This window comes from Plecotus auritus, assembly GCF_963455305.1.
Source record: "Plecotus auritus genome assembly, chromosome: 3".
Lineage (NCBI taxonomy): Eukaryota > Metazoa > Chordata > Mammalia > Chiroptera > Vespertilionidae > Plecotus > Plecotus auritus.
In genome coordinates this window covers 25673574-25692277 of record NC_137772.1, presented here as the reverse complement: position 1 = coordinate 25692277, position 18704 = coordinate 25673574, and the positions used below count along the sequence as shown (strand labels likewise).

Genomic DNA, 18704 nt, shown 5'->3' with positions numbered 1-18704 from the left:
GCACTGCTGCAGAGGCGGGAGAGGCTAGCGCCGCTGCAGCTGTGCACCCCAGCCATGAGCCCAACATCTGGCACCTGAGCGGCATGCCTGCTGTGGGAGCACACTGACCACGAGGGACCAGCTCCTGCATTGAGCGTCTGCCCCCTGGTGGTCAGTGCGTGTCACAGTGACCGGTCAAATGGTCGAACAGTTGACTGGTCATGTAGGGTTTTATATAAATAGCAATTTTATTTTTAAAAAAATTTCACAGTAGTTATGAAACGGTATTATTTTGTTTGTGCATATAGTCTAAGAAATTTAAAGCAAGATTTTAAGGAGTAAAACAACTTTTATAACACTTTTCCCTGAATACAGGTAACAGTTCAAGTGACTACTCCCTAAAAAACAAATTTCAGGATTACATGTAAAAGCTCAGAGGAACATTTTTTCGTAAATCAAGGAACCTATGCTACAAATTGAGAGTGAAAAATTTCCTGATATAATGGGAAACGCTTTAAGCACTAAGGATGAAACCCTACAATTCTTAGAGACTTTAAGATACTGATATTATTAGAAAAATGAATACCATATTAATAATTATTTGTTTATACAGAATTGACTTCATCTCTCTGAAAATAATTTTCCTTGAGAAAAGCATGCCTTGTTTATATTTATTTCTCTATATTTCCAAACATTGGCTAATAGCTGGTACATGGTAGGTATCAAAATATTCTGTTGGCTGAAAAAATAAGCTATCCTAAATTTAGCTTTTCAAACTTCCTGTAGTCAAGCATGTTCAACTGTCAGTTCTGTAGTTAAGAAAATATATATATATATAGAGAGAGAGAGAGAACAAGGATGCCAGAAAATCTAAACTTTTAAGGAGTTAAGAAATTATCCGGTCAGTGAGGAGAAGTAAAAGGAACAGCAGAGTATAATTGAATAATCTCCACGTGGGAATTTTCTTCCAGCTTCACACTTAATATCAACAAAACAAATCCCATGCAGCCAAATATCATAACTATGTTGTTGGCATATCAACAGTAGAAAATACATAACCGAAGTCCAAAGCACGTGCTGAGTATGACAATGGAATTTGGATATCCTTCAACATATCCTTCATAGTAGCATTGAGTCTAGAAAAGAAAGAAGTAAAGTGGTTACTTAGGAATTGAAAAACTTTCTAATGATTTCTTATTTTATAAAATTTTCTGAATATTTTCCAGGCGACACAATCTCTATCAATATGAATAAAGCAATATTCAGAAAAAAAGTCACCCATTTGCCACTTTTACTATTTGAACTAATATTATCAGATTAATACTAGGGATTATTATTTTACACCCTACTTCCAAAGTTAATTTCATATTTTTGGTAAAATTATTTCCCAGTATATAAATTTGGGTCACCAATTAAAAGACTAAGATTATGAATCTTAGTTTCTTTTAAATCTAATATTCTGCTAAAAGGAAACATTTAAAATATAAGGATATAGGAAGAATGAAGAACTAGAAAAAGACATAATAAGACAACAAAAACAAAAGGGTGATTTTGAAGCTATACTAATACCAAAAAAGTCGATGTTAGGCAAGAAGCATGACTAGCGATAAGGAGGGACACTTCAAAATGGTAAGTTTCAATTCATAAAGAAGATATAAGTACCCTAAATTTGTATTCCCTTAATAACATACCTTGAAAATACATAAAGTCAAAATTGAAAAAAATCATAAAAATAAATATTTTTATAGTAAAAGATTTTTAAAGATACACTTCTGTCAGTAACTGATAAATCAAGCACTGAGAATTGATAGAAGATTTGAAGAGCATGTTAACAACCTAATACAGATAGAACACTACACTTTAAAACCGCAGAATACACTTTCTTTTCAAATAACATGGAACATTTACAAAAATTAAACCATATTCTGGCCATGAAACACAAGAATAAATTTTAAATTACTGCAGTCATACAAAGTTTGGTCTCTGATCACAGCATAATTATGTTAGAGATTTAGCAAACATCATCACAGAAAAAGAGGAATATTATATAACTTCCAAGATTCAATAGTGTTATAAAATTTGGTAGAAATCAGTGTAAGATTTATTAACACACTGCTTTATGTTGGAGCCTAGGAGAGGAAAGAAGAACAAAAGGAAACTGATGGTTCTATCCAATATAATAAAGTAACATAGTGTCCAATTCAATAATGCAACACATTTTTATTATACTAGTATGCTAACTATGTGTTAGACATTTTTCTAGTTATTGGAGATACATCAGTGAATAAAACAGACCAAAACCCTGGCCTCATGAAAGATTATATTGCACTGGAGAAATAGAAAATCTACACTAATAAAAGAGAAAGATGCAAATTAACCATACCTTTGCGACGCCCATCAGCCAATCAGGAGTATGCAAATTGACCCAAGCGGCCTGGGGTGGGGCGGGATGCTTGCGTCATCGCCATGGTGACAACACAGGCTTTCTGCACCACCCCAGCTGCTCAGGGCCTATGGGCAGCGTGGGAAGGCAGGGCTGGAGCAGAAAGAGGTGGCTCCAGGGCCGGAACAGAAAGGCAGTGCTGACAGCCAGGGAAAGGAAGGCCCATTCTTGCACAAATCTTCGTGCATTGGGCTTCTAGTAAAGTAAATAGATAAAATAGATGACACATCATATGTTGATACCATTGTGGAGAAAAACAAAACAGGTAAAATAAGAGAACTAAGGGTAAGAATGCAATTTAAAAACTAGATTAGTCAAGGGCTAACGAAGTGATTCTGAGCAAAGATCCAACAATATGAGGAAGAAAAACGTGCTATTTTGGAAAAGAGCAAACATCTGGCCCTAGCATGGTTTGGCTCAGTGAATAGAGTATGTGCCTGCAGACTGAAGAGTCCTGGGTTCAATTCCCAGCAAGGGCATGTACCTGGGTTGTTGGCTTGATTCCAGTCCTGATCAGGGCACCTGTAGGAGGCAACCAATAAATGTGTCTCTTTCACATTGATGTTTCTCTCTGTCTCTCCCCCTCCCTTCCACTCTCTCTAAAAATCAATGGAAGGAGAAACCAAGATGGTGGCATAGGTAAACACCTAAACTGCTGCCTCACACAACAATATCAAAATTACAACTAAAAAGACAAAACGGACACCATTCAGAACTACAGGAAAGCTGGCTGAGTGGAAATTCTACAACTAGAAGAAAAGAGGAAAGCACATTGACTCAGAGGAGCTACAAAAGACTGAGGTATGGAGGCTCGCACGCGGAGAGGAAGGGCGGCTGTGTGCACAGGCGGCTGAGTGGACGGCTGGCTTTCTAAAGTGGGAGGGAGAAGGAAACTCCCGAATGCACTGAACTCCAGTCCCGGGCGAGATGCTGGGAAACCAGACTCATTCGGGGGGAATCATGGGAGGCTGGGTGCGCGGCTGGCTTTCTAAAGCAGGAGGGAGACAGAAGCACCCAACTGCATTGAACTCCAGTTCTGGGCAAGTTTCTGGGAACCCCGACTCATTCGGGGAGAAACTGGACTGTCTGGCAGTGGGTGAAACTCGAGGGCGGCTTTCTTTCAGAGGTGCTTGCAGCAATTACCAAGGGTCACTGAGACCCAGGGACCTCATAGGGCAGGGCTGATGGGAAACCAAGGCTGTCTGCTCCACCCTGAAACTCCGCCCCATCCAAGCTGAGCACAGAGGCTTTTGCAATTTTGCAAGTCTTGTCTCATAAGAGTGTCTCCAGCACAGAAGTGTTCCTAGCATAGACACAGCTGATCCTCACAGCCAATTGGCCTGGAGGTCAATTCCTCCCAGTGATACCAACAACAATCAAGACTTAACTACAACAAGGCTGTACACACAGTCCACAAAGGGGTGCACCAAAAGTGTCCACCTCAGGTAACTGGGGAGGCTGAGCCACTGGACCCTAGAGGACACCTACCACACAAAGCTACTCTACCAACTCAGGGAAGCAGCGAAAATGTGGAGACAAAGAAACAGATCACAAATGAAAAAATGGAGCAAAACAAACGACTGGATATAAAGTTCAAAACCACGGTTATAAGGTTTTTCAAGAATTTCCTAGAAAAGGCCGATAAATTTAATGAGACCCTTGAGGATATGAAAAAAGACCAACTAGAAATTAAACATACACTGACTGAAATAAAAAAATATTATACAGAGACCTAACCGCAGACTAGAGGACGGCAAGAATCAAGTCAAAGAGTTGAAATACAAAGAAGCAAAAAACACTCAACCGAAAAAGCAAAAAGAAAAAGAATCCAAAAAGTTGAAGATAGTGTAAGGAGCCTCTGGGACAACCTCAAGCATACCAACATCCGAATTATGGGGGTGCCAGAAAAAGAGAGAGAGCAAGATACTGAAAACCTATTTAAAGAAATAATGACCGAAAACTTCCCCACCTAGTGAAAGAAATAGACTTACAAGTCCAGGAAGCGCAGAACCCCAAACAAGAGGAATCCAAAGAGGACCACATCAAGACACATCATAATTAAAATGCCAAGAGCAAAAGACAAAGAGAGAATATTAAAAGCAGCAGGAGAAAAACAGTTAGTTACCTACAAGGGAGCACCCATATGACTGTCAGCTGATTTCTCAACAGAAACTATGCAGGCCAGATGGGAGTGGCAAGAAATATTCAAAGTGATGAATAACAAGAACCTACAACCAAGATTACTCTACCCAGCAAAGCTATCATTCAGAATTGAAGGGCACATAAAGAGCTTCACAGATAAGAAAAAGCTAAAGGAGTTCATCACCACCAAACCAGTATTATATGAAATGCTGCAAGGTATTCTTTAAGAAGAGGAAGAAGAAGAAAAAGGTAAAGATAACAATTATGAACAACTAATAAATGTCTATCAACAAGTGCATCTAAAAATCAAGTGAATTAAAAATCTGATGAACAGAATAAACTGGTGAATATAAGAGAATCAGGGGCATCGAAAGGGAGTGGACTGACAATTCTCAGGGGGAAAGGGGTGTGGGAGGTGCGGGAAGAGGCTGGACAAAAATCGTACGCCTATGGATGAGGACAGTGCGGGGGGAGGTAAGGGCAGAGGGTGGGGTGGGAAACGGGTGGAGGGGAGCTATGGGGGGAAAAAGAGGAGCAATTGTAATAATCTCAACAATAAAGATTTATTAAATTTAAAATAAAAAAATAAGAATAAAATAAATTTAGTACCAAAAAAATAAAAATAATAAATAAAAATCAATGGAAAACAAACATCTGGATCAGAGGAAATGGAAAGTGCAAAATTCTTAAAAGAACATGTCTGCTGTGTTTGAAGAACAGCAAGGAGAGAAATATGATTGGAACAGGTGAGTAAGATAGAGACTAACAGGAAATGAGGTCAGCCAGGGGAAGAGGAGCAAACTATATAAGAACTGTAGGATATTGAAATGACTTTGGTTTTCATTTTGTGAACATTAGGTGGTCATCCTGTGGAAGTCCTGAGCAGAGAAGTGACATGATCTGACTAGATTTCAATAGGATCAATCTGGTTGCTAGTTCAAGAACCGACTGAGGGGATGGCAAAGTGTGGAAATAGAAAGATTATTCAAGTTCTGGCAATAATCTATAATAATCCTATATAATAAAGAGGTAATATGCAAATTGACCATCACTCCAACACACAAAATGGCCACCCCATATGGTCAAATATGGCTGCCCCCATGTGGACACAAAACGGCCACCACAAGATGGCTGGCAGGAGAGGGCAGTTGGGAGGGACCAGGCCTGCAAGGGAGGGCAGTTGAGGGCAATCAGGCCTGCAAAGAAGGACAGCTGGGCGGGACCCAGGCCTGGAGGGGAGGGCAGTTAGGGGCAATCAGGCAGGCAGGTAAGTGGTTAGGGATGATCAGGCAGGTAGGCAGAGTGGTTAGGGGCAATCAGGCAGGCAGGCAGGTGAACGGATAGGAGTCAGTGGTACTGGATTGCGAGAAGAATGTCCGACTGCCGGTTTAAGCCTGATCCCACAGTCGGACATCCCCCAAAGGGTCCCGGATTGCAAGAATGTGCAGGCTGGGCTGAAGGACCGTTCCCCACACATCTCCCATGCACAAATCTTGTGCACCAGGCCTCTAGTCGTATTAAATAAGATGCTTACTTGGAAAAAAGTGTTTCCAGTTGATGGAGACAGAGGAAGAGGGTAGATTACAGATATACTATAATTTAAAGGGTAGATTCAGTAGAATTTCTTGATGGATGGGATAGGGTAGCTATTTTCAACCTTCTTTATCTCATGGCATACATAAACTAATTACTAAAATTCTGCAGCACAGCAAAAAAATATACTTTTTGCCGATCTGACAAAAAGATAGGAATAATTTTACTTCATTCACACCAGATGGCCATTCTCATGTTGCCACTTGTCATATTTTATTTGATGATCTAAGGTAAAAGATATCACTGCCTCAGACTAAATAGTCAGGTATTGCATGTTTTAAAAGGTAATATGTTCTAGGCAGAGTAGAAGGTGTTGAGTCATTCTAATTTTCTTTAATTTACCAAAATTTCAGAAAAGCCTAATAATAGGGGAAATTAGCCACACACAAAAATGGATTCCTTAACTATATCCCCTGTGAATAAAGTCTGCTGTATTAGAAAAGAATTTCTTCAACATAAAAAAAAAGGTCTTTAAAAAAATCTGTATAACATAGAACTTAAATCTTACCTGAATATTTGAAGAATGAGAATTCACAGATCCTTGATTATATAAATAAACCATAAAATTATCTGCTAAAAAAAATCTGAATGTAAAAAAGAATGATAGAATTCTAAGTTATTCATTTTGAAACATATAAAGCAGCAGCAAGCAAGCTAACACCCTCAGACCAAATCTGACCTACCCTCTGTGTTTGTAAATAGTATTATGGAAACACAGCTCCAGCCATTGACTTACTATGGTCAATGGCTGCTTTCCTGCTACAGCAGCAGAGTCTGGTCATCTTGACAGAGGCTTATGCCCTCAAAGCCAAAAATACTTACTATCTAGGTTTTAGAGAAAAAGTTTGCTAACCTCTGCTAAAGATAATATTTTCTCTTGATGTTTATGTAATTTTTATTCAAAGGAATACACATTTACTCAAAGTAATTATCCTATCTTAATGGACTCCTTCAAAGAAAATAAGGAAAAAAGAACTACAAGATGAGAGAAAAGCATTTTAAAATTTACAAAGATATGAACTGGATTATGAGAGTTGTCTGTTCTTTCATTTTTCCTAAATTGTATTACTATGAATACACATTTCCTTTATAATGAAGTGGAAGAGTATTGTGTAAAAGTAATATTAATCAGAACACAGGCACTAAAACTACATTCATTCTAAGTTCAGCCTTCTCTGGTACCATTGCCTGTATTTATCATGTTATTTTAGTTAGGCTTCCTTACCTCAAGCTCACTCCTCCATCCAATGTAACATAACCAGACCACCCAGACTAGTTTCTGTTGGGAACTCTTCACTAAAACTGATCTCATATAGGTTACTTACCTAATGACCCTCTAGTTGTGAAATCCAAAAGGCAGTTTGAAGTCAAATAAAACTACTGTAATGCACTTCCTATTGCTGACCCCATTCCCCTTCTTTAAAACATCTACTCAATTTCAATCATACCATTTCCCCCTGGTTTTCCTCATATCTTTCTACTTCTGTAAATCCTTTCCTCTGGATCCTTGCTTCTTCTCTTAAATGTTTCCATGGCATTCATCTGTGGGGTTTTTCCTCCTCACCTTTAACATTCACCCCTACCTCTATAGATTTATCTTGTTCCTTTTTGGTGCTTCATTTATACCTACATTTAAAAATGGCTTTAAAACCCACACTTGTCTTCCATGTTCTAGACCAAATCTACTTTCCAACTAGACATTATTCCTGGGATATCCCACAAGCACTTCATATACAACCTCTCCAAAAAAGAGTCCATATTTGCCCTGACTCAGGTCTGTTCCCCTTCTCTTTCACTGCCCCACTGAATCTCTACCACAAATCACTCTATCTAATCCATTAGCTAATTTTTCCCTGCCACCTCAGTATTTCTAAAAAAAAAAAAAAATCCTATATAATAAAAGGCTAATATGCAGATTGACTGAACAGTGGAATGACTGGTCGCTATGATGCACACTGACCACCAAGGGCAGGCGCTCAATGAAGGAGCTGCCCCCTGGTGGTCAGTGTGCTCCCACAGAGGGAGCACCACTCAGCCAGAAGCCCTGAGCCGGATATCCCCCGAGGGCTCCTGGACTGTAAAAGGGCACAGGCAGGGCTGAGGGACCCCCCCCCCACCCCGAGTGCACGAATTTCATGCACTGGGCCTCTAGTAATAATAAAATCCTTTCCTCTAAACAGTCATAGTTCTGTTTCTCATTATTTCTCACATAAGTTATTTGCAATCACGTAATTGACATAATGCTGTCATAATCATTATGTAACTAGAGGCCTGGTGCATGAATTCGTGCATGGGAGAGGGCCAATTGGGACGGCTGGGGGGAGGGGCCACAGGCGGTTGACTGGCTGGCCCCGCCCCCTGGTCAAACTCCCGGTCAAACCCCCGTCGAGAAAACAATTTGCATATTAGCCTTTTATTATATAGGATTCCCCAAAACAATATACTGGTACACATGCTCTATCCATATCCCATGCTCCAGTCCCTATATTTCTTACCACTGTTCATAGTCCTGATGAGATGTTCAAATACAATGTGAGTTCTCTTGCTTTGCCTTTGATAGTCTTAAAAAGTTGCTTGTGTTATCATTTACCATAGTTTCCCCTCTGTCTATAGGAATAGGTTAATTCTTCTTTTACTCAACACCAGTCTTTGGCATCTTATACAATGAATCACTTGTTTACCATCTCTCTTTAAGAAACTTCCCTTCAGCCAAAAAAAACTTTGTTTCTTCTTTCTTTGAAAGCATTCATCTGACCTCCTCTTTCTTCTTTCTTTGCCCAATATTTTTGGTAAGTTATTTACACTTACTATTTTTGGTCTCAAATTAGCCTCTCCTTCATTCCATGTAGTCTAGTTTTACACCCAAATTTAACTAAAAATGACCTCTTGAAAATCACAAATTACTTCCAATCCAGCTTTTCACAACTGGGTTTCCATTAGAGAATTAAGCCCTACAAAAGTTATTTCTATTATTTTCTCAATTCTCTGAAATATGATATAGAACTAGTAATATTTTCCATAAACTATTCACTAGTTCCCACAGTATATCATCTAATTTCTGTATTAAGTAGCTTATTCCATATCCTGATGGTGGGCCTAACTCCCTGATCAAATCTTAATACAATCAGTTACAGACTTAGTTCTTATTTTGACATCCTGCCTTGATTATACAGGTCCTGCTGGTTCCACCAACTTAAGATCATATAAAGTTCAGGAGGTGAGTCTCTATTTTTTCTGTTCCAAAATCCCCTTGTAACAAAAGGCTACTTTCATGAAGCATTAGCACCAAAAATTTCATTAATTCACAGAAGGATATCCATTCATCTGAGACAGCTAAAAATGTAATAACAACAATATTATTTTAAATAGCCCATTTTTATTACAAGTAAACAAATTCATATAAATAAAGGAAATCCAAAACTAAAGAATAAAAAAATGTACCTTTGCTTAAGGTGGACGGTATATGGCTTCTCATCTATTGGAATAATATAGGATATTTGTTTCTGAAAAAATCCAAAAGAACTGAGAGTAAAGACAAATGAAATAGAAACAACAATTTTACACCAATTACTCCCTCCATACAATGCTTAAAATGTCTTCATTAAAATATCTCAAACTATGTGTGATTTTAAATCTGCAACAACGTATCAAAAAACGTAAAGACCAAAGGTAGCTTAATGGTTTCTTAAGTGAGTATTTCCCAACATCCTGAGGTTTCCGTTATATAAAAGTATTTACCAGTTTGTAAAATTGGTTCTTTGTATGGAGTCCTTTTTCACATATCTAGATCTTTTCAAAAGTGGTAGAAATTAGCAGCTGATTTGTCACACCCCAGATAAAATGCAGAACGTTATATAGTTGCATTTGATAAATAGTGGTTAAATGGAGCCGTCCAAGCCATTTTAATAGATGTGATGCACAATGTAACGTAAATATGTATTCCTTCAGGAAAATATGTAGTTTACTGGCCATGGTGAACAAAAAACGAGTACTATCATTGGGCTTATTAGAATGAGATTCAGCGCTCATATCTTAACAGTTCAGATATCTCCACAGCCATTCTCACCATTTTAGAATGAGTTACATGCAGGGTATGTGAAACCAGGGGTGGTTTATTATCCAGTCTGCCTTATCCTTAACCTGTTCATAGATATTTATTTACTAATGATTTTCTTATTAAGAGTTATGGGGTAAGAAAATGAAGTGTTTGCTCTTCATTTACTAAATAACTGTAAACTTGGGATTTTCATCAAAATAAAAATTCCATTGTTTTATGTTTTAAGATGTTTAGCATTTATCTATTATATAATCCATTCTATTTCCACACAAAAAATAAGCCAAATATAGGGATTTATACACTATTAGAAATCTGTGCTATCCTTAATGTCTACTTAGCTGGCATCATTGGGATAAGAAGGTATATCTATATCAGTGAAACTCACTCCATTAGGTACAAAAATCATTTCAACCATTTTTCTAAAATGTATTGCCTGTTCCCTATATTTTTTGAATATGTTATTGATTTCAGAGAGAGGAAATGAGAGGGAGAGAGAGTGAGGAACATCGATGAGGAGGGAGAATTATCGATTGCCCACTTCCTGCACAACCTAGCCTGCAACCTGGGCATGTGCCCTGACCAGGAATCGAACAATGACCTCCTGAGCCACACCAGCTGGGCTTGTTTCCTATATTTTTAAACAGAAAATTCTTGAACAAAATTTGGTACTGTTTTCAACTCTATCACTACTAATTTTAAAGTTAAAACATGGGTGGTGATAAGTTATAATATTAGTAGGTCAGTGAACCTGAGAAGGGTTTCCTCTCTCATCACAAGCCTAGAGAGCAGCTTTCCCCCCCCTTGGTTCAGAGGGTTGGATGACCTTCTCATTTTCAGGGGCCAGTGTCTCAGGCAAGGCCACTATCCAAAGCCAACGAGGTAAGAAGGGGACAGGGCAGCTGCCTAGGGCTTGGGGGATAATGCTGCTGCCCTACTGTACAGTATCAATTCCATAACTTATGCTATGATGTGTTTTTCATTCAGTTCAAAATATTTTTTTAAACTTTCTTTGTGATTTTTTTCTTGATTTATGATTTATGTAGAAGTTTGTTGTTTAATTTTCATATATTTGAGAATTTCCTAGATTTCTTTCTGTTGTTGATTCTAATTTAATTCTATTGCAATAGCAAACACATTTTTATGGCTTCAATTCTTTTTAATTTCTTGACCTAGAATATTGTATATCATGGAGAATATTTCATATGCACCTAAAAAGAATATGGATTCTGCAGTTGTTGGATGCAGTGTTCTCTATGTCAGCTAGTTTGTATTGGTTAATCATAGAGAGCGCCTTGGGAAGGCACATGAGCATTTCTCTGATTATTGTCAGCTGAGTCCAGTGATGGCAGAGCCACGTCCTGGAAACATACCATGCCAGAAGCAGGTATGTTGTCAGCCTGACCCTTAGCTCATATAATGTATATAATAAACATGCTGCACCAGCTCTGGTCACTGTCCCTCCATCAGAGGGTAGCGTCCCACCTGGTCCCAGCTTTCCCTACTGTCTCTGTGTCTGTCTCCTTTTTCCTTTTCTCAGTCCCCAGCCACCCCTACTCAGGAACTCATCCACTCTGTAGCTGTGCTGATCATAGTAAAAAAAGAAAACTTATAGTTAATAGTTTTATTTAAATATCCTTTATGCTTGTTGATTTTGTCTAGTTGGTCAATCCATTATTGTGAGTGAAATATTGAAATTTCTGACTATGGTTATTAAATTGTCTATTTCTATATTCAATTGTTCATTTTCCCTTTATGTATTTTGAGGATTTGTTAATAGATAAGTATACAAATTTTTATATCTTTTGAATATATTGACAAATTTATCTGTATAAAATGTCACTCTTTTTAGTAATGTTTATTGTCTGTAAGCTTGTATTATCTGATATTGATATGGCCCCTTTTTATGGTTACTATTGGCATGGTATATATCTTTTTCCATTCATTTACTTTGAACCTATTTGTATATTAGAATCTAAGGTGTGTCTCTCATAGATAGCATAGAGTGGGACATTATTTTATGTAATGTCCCAATCTATCTCTGTCTTTTTATTGAGGTGTTAAGATCATTCACATTAATATCAATTATTTATATGGTTGGATTTACATTCATCATTTTGTTATTTTTAAAACTTATTTCTTTGTAGTTGCTGTGGGTATCACAATATACATTTTAAGTTAACACAATTTATATTAATACTAGAGGCCCAGTGCACGAAATACGTGCACTCGGGGGTGAGGGAAGAGGTCCCTCAGCCCGGCCTGTACCCTCTTGCAGTCCCGGATCCCTTTGGGGATGTCCGACTGATGGCTTAGGCCCACTCTCCATCAGTCTGACACCCTTAGCACGCCGCGGTGGCAGGAGAGGCTCCTACAACCACCTCTGCGCTCGCCAGCCATGAGCCCAGCTTCTGGCTGAGCAGTGCTCCCCTGTGGAAGCACACTGACCACCAGGGGGCAGCTTCTGCATTGGGGGTCTGCCCCCTGGTGGTCAGTGTGCAACATAGTGACCGGTCATTCTACATTGGGCTGAAACCAGCTCTCCGACATCCCCCCAGGGGTCCCGGACTGTGAGAGGGCACGGGCCAGGCCGAGGGACCCCAGTGGTGCATGACCCCCATTGGGGCCAGGGAGGGACACAGGAGGTTGGCCAGCCGGGGAGGGACCGTGGGAGGACTCCAGGGCGTGTCTGGTCTGTCTTGCTCAGTCCCGATCGGCCAGATCCCAGCAGCAAGCTAACCTACCAATCGGAGCGTCTGCCCCCTGGTGGTCAGTGCACATCATAGTGAGCAGTTGAGTGGCCTTAGCACATCATTAGCATATTGCCCTTTGATTGTTTGAATGGCCAACTGGCCGACCAGATACTTAGCATATTAGGCTTTCATTAAATAGGATGAACAATTCCAGTAAAATATAAAAACTGTGCTTCTATATAGTGGAACTCTATCACCTTCCTTTGTGCTATTCTTATCATATAGTACATCTGTATTTGTATAAACACAACTATAAATTATTATAATTATTGCTTTTCCCATTGTTGCATCTTTTAAATAAATTAAAAGGAGAAATAAGAAAAAACATATTCACAATTTTAAAAATATTTAATCAAATCTTTCATAATAACTCATATTTTTAACCAGTTCTGGTTCTTTGAGTTACCATCTTTTATTATTTCCTTTCAGCATAAAGAAATTTATTTAGTATTTCTTGTACCTTAACAAAATACCACAGTCTGAGAGACTTAAACAACACAAATTTGCTTTCTCACTATATGGAAGCTGGAAGTCTAAGATTAACATGCCAGATCAGGGCTAGTTTCTGGTGAAAGCTCTTTACATGGCTTTCAGATGGCTACCTTCTTGCTGTGTCCTCTCACTGTCTTTCTTCTTTGTTCAGGTGGAGGGGATGAGAGGGGTCTCTTCCTCTTCCTAGAAGGCACAGGTCCTATCAGATTAGGGCCCCATGCCTATGAACTCATTTAACCTTATTTCCTTTAAGGCCTTATCTCCAAATACAGTCACACTGAGGATTAGGACTTCTACATATGAATTTGGGGGAGGGGACACAATTTTGTCCATAACAGAGCTCTTAAATGCAATCAGCAAAAACAAGATGCATAAAAAGAAAATTTTATAATGGTACATCATTAAAATTGACAATGTCAAGTGCTTTGAAAACTGAGAAAATAATAAGACAAGACACAAACTGGGAGAAAATAACTGCAAATCATTTATCAGATAAAGAATCTGTATCTAGAATATATATAAGAAATTCTTAGAATTCAGAAGTAAAGAGAAAAACAACCCAATTTTAAAAGGGCAAATAATTTGAATAAATGTTTTACCAAAGAAGATGTATAAATGTCTTATAGGTTCATGAAAGATGCTCAACCTCATTTAACATTAGGGTAATTCATATTGAAGCCAGAATGAAAAACACTACATATCTACTACAATAACTTTAACCAGAAATGAGAACCAACGTCAGTGCTGACAAGTAAAAAAACCAGAATGCTCATATATGGCTGATGGGAGATGTAAAATTGGATAGCCACTATGGAAAACAGTTTGGCAGTTTCTTTAAATGTTAAACATAAACTTACCATATGACAAAGCAATTTCACGCCTAAGAATCTACCCAAGAGAAAGGAAAATATTATGTCCACACATAAATGTTCATAACAGAATTATTCTAATAACCAATATCTGAAAACAATCCAATGTCTATCAAGTGTTAACCACATCTATTAAGAAATAATCATTAATGCCCTAGCCAGTTTGGCTCAGTGGATAGAGCATTGGCCTGCGAACCAAAGCGTCCCGGGTTCAATTCCGGTCAAGGGCATGTACCTCAGTTCAGGCTCCTCCTCAGCCTGAGACCTGGCCGGGGCAAGTGCAGGAGGCAACTCATTGATGTGTTTTTCTCACATCAATATTTCTGTCTTTCCCTCTCCCACTCTCTCTAAAAATCAATGGAAAAATATCCTCTAGAGAGAATTTTATAAAAAGAAAATAAATAATAATTAATGAACTATTGATCAGTGCTACCAAATGGACAAACCTAAGTGAAAGAAACCCAATGAAAAATATACACCATATATTTTTATGTATATGAAATGTCCAGAAAAGGCAAAATTATAGAAACAAAAACAAATCAGCATTTGCCAAGGGCTGAGAATAGAAGCAGGGAAAAATTGCAAATAAGCATGAGGGAACTTCTTATGACAACTGAAATGTTCTAAAAGTAAACAGTGTAAATTTACATAATTCTATGTATGTACTAATAATCACTGAGTTGTATACACTTACAAAGAGTGAATTCTGTGGGGTGCAAACTATGTCTTAATAAAAGTGTTAAAACTAAAGTGTTATCAAAGTACTGACAATTTATAAGCAAGGCTTGATTCATTGTATTTCTTTTTTTTAATCTTCTAAGACACTTAGCATAAAGCTATACACACAAGTCCAGACAAATATTTGTTAAATAGATTGATGAAGAAGATAAATTATCTTCCTTTCTGACAAAAATAACCGAATAAAGGCTTATTCTCTCTGAGAACTGGCAGATGCTGGGGTACAGATTGAGGCAGGAGGCTTTAATTAAAAGAGATTCTCCGTAACTTTCTTGGAGAAATGTATTCTCTTCATATGAATCACTGAGATATCAGTCAGATAAGATCCTATCAGATTAGGGCCCCATTCCTATTTTCTGTATTTGAAGCTTCAGTAGTTTGCTATAAGGAAATGACAAATATTAAACAAACAGAACATCCTAACGTAAATATTTGCTTTTCCATAAAAACTTTAAATTCCTTATTAGAAGTAATACCAGGCACATATTCATACTTTGTAAGGTTGATATATTTCATTACTATACAATAAAATAAAAAATTTCATATAATAATATTGATTGTGAAAAATTTATCTTACGTTTACTACTTCTGAATTATTATTTGTATTTGCTTGGATTATCTCTGGAACTACAATCTGTAGAGATGAATTTTGAAAATCTTAAGAAATAAAAGAAAACAATTAGTAACCATGTCTTAAACCTAACTAAGTATTTGTTGATGTTGTTTCGTAAGATTCACTTATGCAAATATGAGTTACCACTGTATATTCCTATAATAATCTTTAAAACAATTTACAAAAAGACACCATAAAAAGCACAGGGGACAGTATCAACTTACACAAAATTTACTGTTCCTAGAAAACAGAATAGAGCAAAAAATAATCAAAGTTAAGCTTCAAGAAAACTTTCCTGAACTAAAATATTTGAAACAATAGACTAGAAAGTATTATAATAGAAACCAATAATAATTAAAATTCAAACTATTCTACTAAAGTTATTGGTTGCCTAAGAAATAATTCTATGGGCATATGAGCAAAAAGGAAAAAAAAAATCATATTGAACATACTGGGAGAAAAGCAGACTGGCTTGTGAATTTCTTACAACAGTTTTCAATGTTAAAAAACTGAATAACAATGTCTTTTTTAAATCTTCATGAAAAAAATATGGAACCAGGAATTTTTTTACCCAGCAAAACTGTTATTGAAATATGGAGTCAAAAGATAGATATTTACAAGCAAAATCTCAAAAGAATATAGTTCACATGTGCCTGTCATACAAGGCAAATGAACTTCTCCCAATAAAGATATCAACAGATTTGAGGGGAAAGGTCTAGTAGTAGAGAACATTAAATAAACTTAAATATAGAATAAAGATTAAAACAACTGTGGGATCGTGGTTATTTAATAAAATGCAAATGTTATAAACGATGATTATGTAGGCATAAAAACATATACAATGTCACAAAGTACAGCAAACAGGGACACCATATGTGCATACTGATTTCCTTAAATTTATTGCAGCATGGTCCAAAAAGTGTGACTTAAAGCTGAAAATCAAGCAGTATATCAAAAACATATTGTTTAGTGATATAAAGATATAGAAGAACTAAAACCATAGTCATGTAATAAAAGGGAGAGCAGGCGGTAGGAAGAAGTAATGATACTAAATTCTCTAAGCACTCACAGTGAGGAATCACTAGTTACTACGTAAATGAAGGAGTAAATCTATTATATAAAACAGATTAAAAATATAAATTAGGAGAAGAAAGAATACACAGGCACCCAAAAAGTAAAGCAAGTTACAGATTTTTATGGTAAAAGACTTTTTACTAAAACAATCGCATGAAATCAATAATGTATGGCATAAATAAGAAGCACTTAGATTAAAATATCTGTCATATCAATAAATGGAAGTAGAATGAAGTAACCAACTAAAAGAAAAATCCTCAGATTGGATGCACAAAAACAAAACCCAATTATTTAGACCTGTGAAATAACAAATACTGGATCTAAACTAATCCTAAATTTTGAGGACCTTAAATTATGACTGTGGTTCACTTCAGCAAAAGATGTATGCTTACCAGGAAAAGTCAGGTGATTAATGGAATTTAGGTTCAAATCAATGAATGTACTCATGGGTCTACAAGTCAATCCTATCATAAATTGCCCAATTATGCAAGTGTGTGGAAATTGATATAATCAATAACTTGTGGAATCCCCATCTAGCCTACCTAACCAATAGGATGAGGATTATTATAGTAGGAAGGGCCAGACAGAAACCTCTGAATATCTTTGCACCATCACCAAACCAAACGTCTTTCTGAATCCAGAAAGTAGTCCCACTGTGAAAAGAATTAAAATAGACAAGGGCAGTGACCTCTATTATACTCCCATTTTATTTGATCTGTGCAAATGATTTAATAGAGAATGAGCTGTTTTAAGTTTAATCAGTTGATGGCTGAAATAACAAACACTGCTCAAAGTAAGGTCTCTTTACTGAATCAAATTAACACAGGTATTGCCACCTGTAAGTTAATGACATATAGAGGTGCTGTTTTCTCTATCCCAATAAGCAGAGAATTACCGCAGCAAGTTCGCATTTTCACTTGGCCGTGATGGCAGTATACCTTCACATCCATACCACCATTCCTTCCTATCTGAATTTCAAACTATACACTAGATGACTGGGTAGAGATGTGGTACACATACACAATGGAATACTACTCAGCTATGAGAAAAGATGAAATTCTGCCGTTTGAGACAGCATGGATAGGTTTTGAGAATGTCATGCGAGCAAAATGTCAGGCAGAAAACGTTAAGAATCATATGACTTCATTCATAGGATATAAAATTATCATCTCTGGTTCTGCTTCTACCTTGACCCTAAACGTACCACACTCGGTGGGAGATAGAATAATCCTCCCCAAAATGTCCACGTTTTAATCCCAGGAACCTGTAAATCTTGAAATGCATGGCAACTTGTAATTGAGAATTAAGTTTGCTAGTCACCTGACCTTTAAATAAAGAGATTATCCTGGATTATCTGTAATCTTAATTCAAATTAGAAGGAACCTTACCAGTAGAAGAGGGGGAGCAGAAGAGAGAACCCCAGAGATGGCAGTGTGCAAAGAACTCAACCCAGTGCTCCTGGCTTTCAACATGGAGGAAAGGGGTCACACGCCAAGGGATGCAACAGGCATAGAATTTGGGGGAAGGGAGGAAACAGGGTCTACTACGGCCTCCAGGAGCCGAGGGAAGTGGGTTTGGTGGAGTTTCAGTGGAAGGGTCTGGGGTGCTTTTGAGTGCAGAAAGGTTGAGGCAGTTTGGCGACGCGCACGGCAGACCTACACGGAAGGCCAAACGCAAGTTCAGAGTCAGGGATTTGTCCTTGAGCTCATTGAAACTGTCTTCCGCTCGCAGGAGTCACTTGTCAGGCTGGAACGCAGCCCAGCTTCCAGGGCGACAGGGCAAACGAAACTGGAAGGCCGGCAAGGACGCGGGTTTTCCACCGGGTGGGGCCACAGTGTGCGGCAGTGGTACACGGGGGAGGAAGGAAAAGGAAAACCTTCCTCCGCTGTGGCTTACCGGGACTTGACCTGAGCAGAGCCCCGAGGCCCGCAAGCAGCATCACTGAGCAGAACAT

The 18704-nt window shown here is 37.8% G+C and overlaps 1 protein-coding gene across 1 annotated transcript in view; it reads right to left on the bottom strand.

Moving 5' to 3' along the window:
• LOC308243470 (disintegrin and metalloproteinase domain-containing protein 32-like) overlaps window positions 1-18704 on the bottom strand; it is a gene marked incomplete at both ends in the record, with an annotated part of 77558 nt that extends 58854 nt beyond the window's left edge. Inside the window, 5 exons of the mRNA XM_080659016.1 lie at window positions 1039-1115; window positions 6666-6741; window positions 9599-9660; window positions 15641-15720; window positions 18647-18704. Of these exons, the coding sequence (XP_080515142.1) occupies window positions 1039-1115; window positions 6666-6741; window positions 9599-9660; window positions 15641-15720; window positions 18647-18704 (353 nt within the window). The remainder of the gene's footprint in view (window positions 1-1038; window positions 1116-6665; window positions 6742-9598; window positions 9661-15640; window positions 15721-18646) is intronic.